This window comes from Prunus mume, linkage group LG5 (assembly GCF_029339155.1).
Source record: "Prunus mume cultivar Tortuosa linkage group LG5, ASM2933915v1, whole genome shotgun sequence".
In the NCBI taxonomy this organism is placed as follows: Eukaryota; Viridiplantae; Streptophyta; class Magnoliopsida; order Rosales; family Rosaceae; genus Prunus; species Prunus mume.
This window is the reverse complement of record NC_142702.1, coordinates 26,128,030-26,138,358: the sequence shown is the minus strand read 5'-3', so window position 1 is coordinate 26,138,358 and position 10,329 is coordinate 26,128,030. Positions and strand designations below refer to the sequence as shown.

At 40.2% G+C, this 10,329-nt stretch overlaps 3 protein-coding genes across 4 annotated transcripts; 1 reads left to right on the top strand and 2 right to left on the bottom strand.

The window, feature by feature from the left end:
• Positions 1–1,232: 1,232 nt before the first annotated feature.
• LOC103332725 (replication factor C subunit, putative (DUF620)) lies at positions 1,233–3,955 on the top strand. The gene is made up of 3 exons (XM_008235470.2): positions 1,233–1,911; positions 2,165–2,539; positions 3,171–3,955. Exons 1-3 carry the CDS (start codon positions 1,612–1,614, stop codon positions 3,828–3,830), a joined length of 1,335 nt encoding a protein of 444 aa, XP_008233692.2. The 5' UTR covers positions 1,233–1,611; the 3' UTR covers positions 3,831–3,955.
• A 1,007-nt stretch (positions 3,956–4,962) lies between these two features.
• Positions 4,963–5,784, bottom strand: LOC103332724 (18.1 kDa class I heat shock protein-like). Its single transcript, XM_008235469.2, has one exon. The coding sequence runs from the start codon at positions 5,650–5,652 to the stop codon at positions 5,188–5,190; it is 465 nt and encodes a 154-aa protein (XP_008233691.2). The 5' UTR covers positions 5,653–5,784; the 3' UTR covers positions 4,963–5,187.
• A 2,309-nt stretch (positions 5,785–8,093) lies between these two features.
• On the bottom strand, positions 8,094–10,257 carry LOC103332723 (UDP-glycosyltransferase 76F1-like). 2 transcript variants are annotated; one of them, XM_089052840.1, is made up of 3 exons: positions 9,694–10,257; positions 8,722–9,546; positions 8,094–8,453 (listed from the first exon to the last, which is right to left on the bottom strand). In XM_089052840.1, exons 1-3 carry the CDS (start codon positions 10,163–10,165, stop codon positions 8,440–8,442), a joined length of 1,311 nt encoding a protein of 436 aa, XP_088908966.1. In that variant the 5' UTR covers positions 10,166–10,257; the 3' UTR covers positions 8,094–8,439. The 2 variants fall into 2 exon arrangements, with proteins under 2 accessions (XP_088908966.1, XP_008233690.2); XM_008235468.2 differs by having other exon boundaries at positions 8,094–9,546; positions 9,694–10,256.
• Positions 10,258–10,329: the final 72 nt, after the last annotated feature.

The following is a 10,329-nucleotide window of genomic DNA, read 5'->3' as shown; positions in this document are numbered from 1 at the left end:
TGAACATCAGTTTTTTTGTCATCCCTTAGAATGTCTGTAACAACAACAATACTGTTACCTTACCTCGTCAGTGTCACCGCTCGAGTGGAAAAAAGGTGATCTTAAATTAATTATATAAATATAATTGTCTTCAATATTCTATTTATTATTATTAGATTGAGATTTCATAAGAACGTGCTGGACATGATTGATGAGAAGAACATCTTAGGCTCCTGGTTCAGCAGCCATTGCCAACACGTGTCGCAACCTCGCAGCGACATTCGGTAATCTAATGCGTATAATTCAGGAGCACGTACAGATACAGCTAATGTAATTTGTAATGCAGCAATATTGTCAAAAATTTGAGACAGAATTAGATTGAGTGTCGTCCCAAGCAATCAACCACCACCATGCTCAATTTGCAGACTCAATTAAAATGTCGGTCGCATGCTCCGGGATGGCATCCAATGAATCATAATTAATCACTTGATTATTATTAATATTGTTAATGATCTTATCTGTTTTAATGCGTAAAAGTTTTTGCGTCAGATATGCTGCTGTTAAAGGCAGCAAAGTGCCACAGCCATATGGGGACATACTCTCTTTGTCACAGCAGGAGGAGCTGCCTCTTTTGCTTTATCCTTTTGTCTCTTTTTCCTTCTTATGTGTATTGTGAATGAGCCTTGTTTACTGTATGCTGGTCAAGCTGACGCTTGGTGGCCTAATGATGAAAGAGTGAGCACGAAGCCAGGTTTAAACTACGGACATCGAAACACCGGAGTTTTACCTAATAAGCGTATTCATATATATTGTATTGTTCTTTATTATGGAGGTATTTATAAAGAAGTACAACAATGTTTTAATCCTAAATATAATATGAAATAAATCTAAATTACAATAGGAAGAAATATCAATTATAATAAGACTAAATAAATGAGTAAGGAGCAAAATCCTAAGTAAGTAAGGACTCGTCAATAATTTGTATGTATGTTGTCTTTATTCTAAGACTCTTTTTGTATGTCAAAACTTAGTTGTTTTGTGTACGAAAAAAGAGAAGGAATGAGAAAATGAGTAACGAGCCTCATATTTGATTGGTTGAAATCAAAGTCACACTCTAGATATAATTAATTGCTTTAACACTACTTCTACTTTAACCCAATTTTGATTCTAACATACCCGTTTTGTTTGGACGAGTAGTTTACTCCATTGGATTTCAATTAGTATCAATTATAAAATAAGCTAAGAACAAACCAAGTTTCAAAGAGAGAGAGAGAAAGAGAGAGGGAGAGAGAGAGTGAGCGTGCAAACACGACATAGACAAAGTGAGCCACGTTAGAATGAGAGCCATTGGTCGGTTGTTATAATGTTTAACAGCTACAGAGTGCAGAAACACCCTCTCTATCCTCCTCCCTCCCTTTGAATCAAAGACTGAACAACAACTTCACACCCACCTTAATTCCTCTTAGTATTCTTTCCTAGTCCCACAAAGTTAGCTCTGTTTCCAACCAAAACCCAACAGTCCCAAATATATATATAGTACAATCCAATACTCTCTCCTCCTAAACTCTCCCCTTTTTCCCAATTAATATCCGCTCTGCTTTCTTCTGCTCTGCTCTGCTCTTTCTCATCATCATGAGGAAGCTTTGTCCTAATTTGGACCGTGAAGATGGGCTTGAAACCGTCCTCGAGGTCCCAATCCCGGAAGAGATGTTTGATACCGACAATAACAAGAACAACAACACCATCTCATGGCACAACATGAAGTCGTGGATGAAATCATCCAACACCGATCGATCACAGATCAACACCGTCTTTGGGAGCAAAAACTCTGAGGTCCAGCTCTTGCTTGGTGTTATTGGAGCTCCTCTCATTCCCCTTCCCATTCCTAAGGACCACCAACCCATCAACCGCACCATCAAAGACCAACCTATCGTAAGTAATTTACATATATAATCAAATTAGGATAATATTCTCTTACACTACTTATGTTACAAGATTGTGAATTTTAGTTACACGTTCAAGTAAAATTCAATATGATGGTGAAGATACAAATATTTACAGTTTGATAAGATAAGCCAAACAAGAGATTAAATTAGAGTACTTATGGACATGAAAATTTTGTTACACATGAAGTTTGCTTCTTAATAAATAATTACTTATTGGGTATTTTATGATTAATTTGTAGGAGGCTTCAATGGCTAAATACATAGTGAAGCAGTACATAGCAGCGGTGGGGGGAGAGAAGGCCTTGAACTCACTAGAGAGCATGTATGCAATGGGGAAGGTGAAGATGGCAGCGTCAGAGTTTTCCACCGGAGAGAGGAGCTTGAACAGTAACAATAACAAGGTGAAGAGCTTGTTGAGATCAACTGGAGGTGGGGGCGAGATGGGTGGGTTTGTGCTGTGGCAGAAAAGACCTGAGCTTTGGTGCTTAGAATTGGTGGTGTCTGGTTGCAAAATCAGTGCAGGAAGCAACGGGAAAGTGGCTTGGCGCCAAACTCCATGGCACCACTCTCATGCCTCTCGAGGCCCTCCTCGTCCTCTCAGGCGTCTCCTTCAGGTACCACCCCACTCACCTATCGTTCTCGATAGTTATTTATTTTTTTAATAATTTTTGGTGAATCACCATTAGAGAACTCATCTAGATGATTAAATTTGGCAAAATCATGGGCATTTGGGAATTTTTGCCACTCACTTTGAAGGTGATCATGTGCTTTTGGTGGTGGGCTTCCTTTAATGAGTGTTTTTTGTGTTGAGAGAAACTCTCAGGATAATACTTTTTGTTATACCTAACTAATAACAAAATGACGCGTATAATAACTTTTTTATGTATAATTGTGTTATTAATTGAATAGCAAAATAGTGATATTCTATTACAACCGGTCTAATAACAAAGCCTCCTTCATTATAAACTATCGTTAATATCCCTCATTACACCCTCTCGGTCTAGAAAAGATAAAGCTACGCAGAGTGTCTCTTTTGGGTTCTTTTGACTTGGCCGTAGGAAGCCCTGACTTCTATGTTGGTCTGTCCCCATCAAATTATATGGCCCACATTGCACGTTTGTGGGGCACTCTCTACCGAATAGGCTTTGAGAAAAAGTCACAACAAGATCAATGTATATAAAAATATTTTTGGTTTTAAATATGCACAAAATACTCATAGTGGAATATAATTGTTGTACTGAACAGGGTCTTGATCCAAGGTCAACAGCCAACTTATTCAGCAACGCAGTTTGCATCGGCGAGAAAGCAATCAACGACGAAGACTGCTTCATCCTCAAGCTGGAAGCCGATCCCTCAAACCTAAGAGCACGAAGCAGCAACAACGTGGAAATAATAAGGCACTCAGTGTGTGGCTACTTCAGCCAAAGAACAGGCCTCCTCGTCCAGCTAGAAGATTCTCACCTCCTCAAAATCATACCCCCCTCAGGAACCGACAGCGGCATTTTCTGGGAGACCACCATGGAGTCTTACGTCCGAGACTACAGAACCGTGGACGGCATCAACATCGCGCACGGGGGCAGGACGTCTGTCTCCTTGTTCAGGTTCGGCGAGAGCTCAGAAACGCATTCCAGGACGAGAATGGAGGAGGTTTGGGAGATTGAGGAGGTTGATTTTAACATCAAGGGCTTGTCCATGGACTGCTTCTTGCCTCCTGGTGACCTAAAGAAGGAGGAAGAAGAAGCAAAATGTGGCGCCAATGCCATGGTGATCAGTGCTCATTCAAAAATGCCGTTTAAAATTCGATCTGCTTCTTGGAGAATCAGTGCTTCTAAAGTTGTTGCATTAGATGATGATGTTGAATATGATCCGGACTATAGTGAAAGCAGCAGCGACCAAGAATTGTAAAAATTCGGATTCAATTTTTGTACATAGCATAATTACTAAGTTTAGATATGTCGCCTGTCACACTTTTTAATAAAATTGGATTGTGGCATGGGCTTGGCCGGGCCATAATGATATTTTTGACAAAATCCATTGACCTATTATGTTATTTATGGTTCTTGTTGTTTTTCTAATTTTTCACTTTAGTTTAACTATCATTAGCCCATTGGGCTCAATGATATTTTTGACAAAACCCATTGACCTATTATGTTATTTAAGAAAAGGCAAATTATCACCTTTCGTCTTTCTTGTTTTTCTGACTTTTCACTTTAATTTAATACAAATTTATAAATAAACTTAATTCTAGACATATATTTATAAAAAAAATTAAATACTATTTAAACATAAAAACACACCCAAAATTAACCCCAAAATCAACAATGGTATATTTTTTGAGTGTGTTTATCAATAAATTTTGAGTATGTGTAATGATAAATTTTAAGTGTGTTTATAAAGTATTTTGAGTGTTGAATTTTTTTATAATTTCAACCCCTATTTTGATTGTTTTAGTGAAACTCCCTTAATTTAATCATCACTTTAGTTTATGTTGTTTCAATTTTAACACGTAATTTATTATTTGTGATTTCAATTCTGATAGTAATTTATTATTTGTGATTTCAATTCTGATAATTTGACGTATGTTGTTCAACTATCAGTCCTAATTTCTCTTCAATTTATTGATGAAAAAAGAACATGTCTTATATGAAAGTATTTTGGACGAAATTGTAGATGTGTGATTCAATTCACTTATAGAGTATAGACTGATCTCAATAGGCCCACTTGTCAAGGATCCTAACACATACCCGGCCCCAAACTTGCCATCCCTAAACCATTCTTAAACGCGAGAGTGGATCAGGTGAAGGCTGGGATGGAAAATGGCGTGCTCTTCACAGTTGCCTAAGGAGGAGGCCAACAAGGTCGATATCAGGTCCATTGAGATTTCTGGTTAATTTAATTTAATTTAATTAAGTAACTAATTAAGCTTTTCTGTATGGTATTATGGTCCCACCGTGAGTAAATAAATGTAGCTTAAATTGGGTATTTTGGACCGTCCTGCTATGTAATGTACTCGTTTTAATCCAAAATTAAGCAATAATTTTAACAAGCAAACAAAATAAAATTTTATTATATTTCAGAACAAGAAACCGTACATGAAAAATAGCACACTGTCACTCAACTCTCACAGACAGACACAGAAACTTAAAATACAAGCAACGAAACACAAGAGATTAACAAAACAAACCACGCTTATATAACATAATTACGATTTAGCTCAAAGGGGAGGTGGAGTTGAGTTGATTGAGGTTGAGGAGGATTTAGTTTAGCCAGATATGTCAATGGCCTTGACCTGTGGCCGCTTCTCCTCCTCCTTGGGCACAGTCACGGTGAGAACCCCATTCTCCATGCTAGCTTTGACCTGATCAATTTTCGCATTCTCCGGCAACCTGAACATCCTCGAAAACTTGCCGGTGCTCCTCTCAATCCTGTGCCATTTGTCGTTCTTCTCCTCCTCCTCTCTGCTCCTCTCTCCGCTGATCTGAAGCACCTTCCCGTCATCAACCTCAACTTTCACTTCCTCCTTCTTCAGCCCCGGGAGGTCAGCTATGAAGATGTGGGCTTCTGGGGTCTCTTTCCAGTCAATGCGAGTGCTGGCGATGGCAGTCGTTTCGCGAGCAGAGGGTGGGATGTTGGCCAGAGTGCCAAGGCCCTCAAAGGGGTCCCAGATGTCAAGAGAAAACGGATCGAAGACGTTGCTTCGTCGGCCACCAAAGATGCTGAGAGCCATTTGGGTTGAGAGATTTGGGTTGCTTTGAGTGAAGGGTATTAAGCTTTGGACGATTGATTCTATCTGATAAGGATGGTGTGGAGTGAGATATATATATATATATATATATATATATATAGGGTGACAAAGAAGGTTCAGGCACCTTCATGGTTCTTTTAGATCTACAATAATAATTCCAATCTAAAACAGAGAGTTCTGTAGTTATCCAAAATAAGAACAAAAAACCAGAGACTTCTATAAACTTCTACCGACTTCTACCAACATGCAGAGCCTCTACGTGTCCTGCGGCAAACCCTGGTGTCAATTTCGATTCTTTCCAACCCAAAACAAAAGCCCGGTGCTCTTTTTCATCTCCAAGAGTTGGGTTGGTTTTGGTTGGGTTGGGCTTTACAAAAAGTTGGGTTAATTCTATTTCAGAGACCATGCCACATAAATTTTACATGCTTCAAGAAATCAGCTCAAAATGTGTAAATGTGGTTGTTCAGAGATGTTGATCACAAGTCCTGCATGGTACAGTTCAGAATTGGTAAATATAAGATGCATGGGAGCACGTAGTTCCAGACCTCATAGTTTATAAGTTTTCAATGGAATTGGATCAAAGATCAAGTGGTCCTCATGTTCTCATCTTCCCTTTGCCATTGCAAAGTCATGTCACTACAACGCTCGAGTTTGGAGAGCTACTCTGCCTTGCCAACTTCCACATTACCTTCCTCAATTCCCACTTTGTTCATTATCGCCTTCTTCGTCACACCAACATTCAATCCCACTTCGCACGATATCCCAGATTTCGTTTTGACACCATCACCGACAGTCTAACAGATGACCACCCACGTTCTTGTGCTCGATATGCTAGAGATGGTTGATTCTGTAAGTTGTGTGACCAAACCACTATTCAGAGAAATGGTGCTTTCTGCTCAATTGGGCTTGGACTCTTGGCCTGTGTTGTGGTTGATGGGATCATGAACTTTGCAACTGACATTGCCAAAGAGATTGGACTTATGAGCATCTCTTTCCGTACCATAAGTGCTTCTTGCTACTGGTCTTATTTTTGTATCCCAAAACTCATTGAAGCCAGTGAGCTTCCCTTCAAAGGTAACATATATAATACATACATATAATCCTATAGTTTAGTCCCATGTAATATATTTACATTTGATCTATGAAGTTTGTTAATAGCTCATACTATCACTGTAAGCCAAGCCCCTCGGAAGACACCTCTTATACCGAGCTGAGCGTATATGACTACGACAAAGAACTCCTCAGGGAGAATGTGACAGATCATAATGAGACCAGTGATTGGGTGTTCAAAGACCGACCCGACCACTACGACACCATGTCTTAGCTAGAGATGCATTAAATAAAACAGCCTGGCAGACAGGAAAGGTCGGTTGATGCGCATCCCATCCTTAAGTAGGTGTCGCCTTACCCTTCGATCTCTGAGAAAACATGTTGGTGATAGAAAGAGAACATTTAATACACCTCACATCCTTGTTCACCTGTCACTTCGCCACCTGACCCCTGTCACAAAGTAGAGTGATAAAAAACAGAGCATTAAATGTGATTCAAACTTAAGGGAATAAAGAAAAGATCTATCCCATAAAATATCTGGATCTCTCATTCTTCCCCCTATAAATACCCCACCTATCTCTGGACAAAGGGAATAAATCCTCTCATGATAAAAACCCTACATTCATTCTCTCTCCAGCTCAAGTTAGTTTCTGACTTAATCATCGGAGAGGGTTAGACTGGATCAACCCCAGTCCGCCCTTATTATGATATCGTTTAAAGTGTGCAGATTTTCCTTTGGAGATACTCAAAGGTCCAGTACCGGCCCAAACCCCAGATAGGGCCCGAGTCATCTATACAAGAAGGATACGCGGTTAACAAAGTTATGAACAATCAATTTATTTGAACATGTTTTTAGAAAGCGAAATGGATATTCTGATAACATATGTGCCAGGAATGGAAGACTTTTTGTGGCGGCGGGACCTCCTAGGGTACATGGTGGGTTGGGCACCACAAGAGGAGGTCTTGAAGCACCAGGCCATTGGTGGGTTCTGGACACACAGTGGTTGGAAAATATTGGAGAGCATAGTCGCTGGGGTGCCAATGATGTGTTGGTCTTATTTTGCTGATCAAATGGTGAACAGCAGGCTTGTGAGTGAGGTGTGGAAGCGGGGATTTGACATGAAAGATAGGTGTGACAGAGTGATCCTTGAGAAAGTGATTAGGGATTTGATGGGGGGAGAGGAAGGTTGAGTTTATGAAATCAGCAACAGAGATGGCAGATTTGGCAAGAGCAAGTGTGAATCAAGGTGGTTCTTCTTATTGCAGTTTAGACCGTCTGTTTAGAAAACAGAATACTCAAAATGCCAGGATCAACAGCGCAGCTTCTCAATGCTCAAGCAGCCAAAATGATCTCACATAAAACTCAGAAAGAATAGAGAGAAAAAGCTGAAGCTATCTCACAGATGAGTTCACATTCAATAATAATGTTTTTGCTACAACTCTCATTACAAAATAGAGACAACGTCTCTTCGAGAGACAGAGACTTTTCAGCAAAAAGAGAGAGAAGTTGCCTAGAGACATCAACCGACAGCATGCCTCATAGAGTAATACAAAATTAGCTCATTTAGCCAATAAACAAAGCATATCCAGCCGACAACATGCTCTCATGCTTTCACAAAATGGATAAAATATTAAAACTTGGCTTTGGATTCGTTTGGCTCGGTTTAACTTTCAACAGTCTGATTGACGACATTCGAAGGAGGAGCCTGCAACAAGCCTCTACTTGCGAACTTCTATAAACAAGGCCAAGATGATCAGTTTTTGCTTAAGAGAAGAACATAATGCATAAATCAAAAGCTTGGCTGTAATAGAAATCATGTAGTACAAAATGGAGTAGAAATGATATTATAGTTGGAAATCTACATAGTGGTTATTAGATAATCTAGTTCAATAACCCAAACACCAAATTGTGGATTCACCGACTCTGAGTTCGAAAAACAAATGGTTCTAATGACAAAATGTGTTTAACCAATCCATCCAAGGATTGGCATGACGAGCCACCTTGTTTGAAGCAAAGATTTGCCTTCTCCATCAGCTTTAAGGCTCTGTCTCTGATCTCTTCCCCTTCTTTCTCCAACATTAGTTTTCTTATTGTTTTCTCAATCATAAATCTCTCCATCCCATCTTCTAACTGCAAACCAACCTTCCAAACATCACTTGCATATCTTGCATTCACCAATTGATCAGTGAAACATGGCATGCAAATCATAGGGACCCCCTCACAAACACTCTCCAATGTAGAATTCCAACCATTGTGAGTCCAAAAGGCTCCAACTGCTGGATGAGCCAGTACTTGTTTCTGTGGAGCCCATTGCACAATGTGACCCCTCCCATTCAAACTCTCAACAAACCCACTGGGAAATGGTTCTGATCCATGGACGAATCCGGGTCGAACCACCCACAAAAAGGGCTGGTTGCTGTTGGCTAGCCCCCAAGCTATCTCCAAAAACTGAGCTTCCTTTATTGCAGCAAGGCTCCCAAAGCTAACATACACAACAGACTTTGGTGCTTGAGTGTTTAGCCAATTAATGCAACTCTGGTCTTCTGATAATAAGCCACTAGAAGAAGAAGAGGCTGCAGGGAAAAACTTGTGAAATGGACCTATTGGGAAAATTGGAACATTGGAAATCTTTTGGCTTATTGTGGCCAGTGCATGTTGTTCAAGGTGTTCAAAAGTATTAAAGATGAGCCCACATGAGGCTTTGGCTCCATTTGACAGGCCGGCTACTAGCTGATTATAATCCTCTGAGGCACACCTGTTGATCAAAGGAAGGTCTTTGATTTTGAGAGGTGGAAACTCTGTCACCGGCTCTTCTAGTCGAGACTCTAATGCCAAAATAGAAAGGAGGGCAAATATTTTAGTTGTCAATGATTTAGATGAGCTCAACATTAGGTAATAGCAATTATGTGGTACCAAATTTTCCTAATCTAAATCTAATACCTACCATTACCAAGAAGGAAGGAAAACCAAACCTTGTATGGGGAGGTAACCTTTTTCCCTCAGAAGTGGAAATGCAGCAAAAACAGCAAAGGAAGCAGCGCCCCCGGTTCTTAGCACAAGCCTTGGGAGTTTAAGGCTGTGAGCAACAGATTCAGTGAAGACATGGAGAACATCAGAGATCAAGCAAGCAACAGGCTCCTCTGAAACATCAGACAACAAGCTAGACAAGCACTCCCTCAAAGGCTCAACACATTTAGCATTTAGAAGGGAGAGAAGAAGGACAAGATCCTTTGTTGAGGCTTCACTTTCAGATAAGCCATCAGGGATTGAGTGTAAGGTGAAGTGTGGATGGGTTGATGGGTTGAGAGAGTTGAAGGTTGTGTGGATGATGGTTATGGAGAAGCCTTTCAGGTGCAGAAGATTGGCCAGCTCAAGCATGGGGTTTATGTGGCCTTGCAAGGGCAGTGGAAAGAGTATCAATCTCCTGTCCTTTCTTTGTTCCATGACTGCAACTTTTTTTTTTTGTTTTTTTTGCCCGTGTTATATATTATTAGAAGTTTTTTTTCTCATATGTAATTTGCAGCATTTGCCCGTACCTACCTACCTACCTACCACCACCACCACCACCACCCCCACCCCCTTCTTCTCTCTCAAAACCCAACACACAC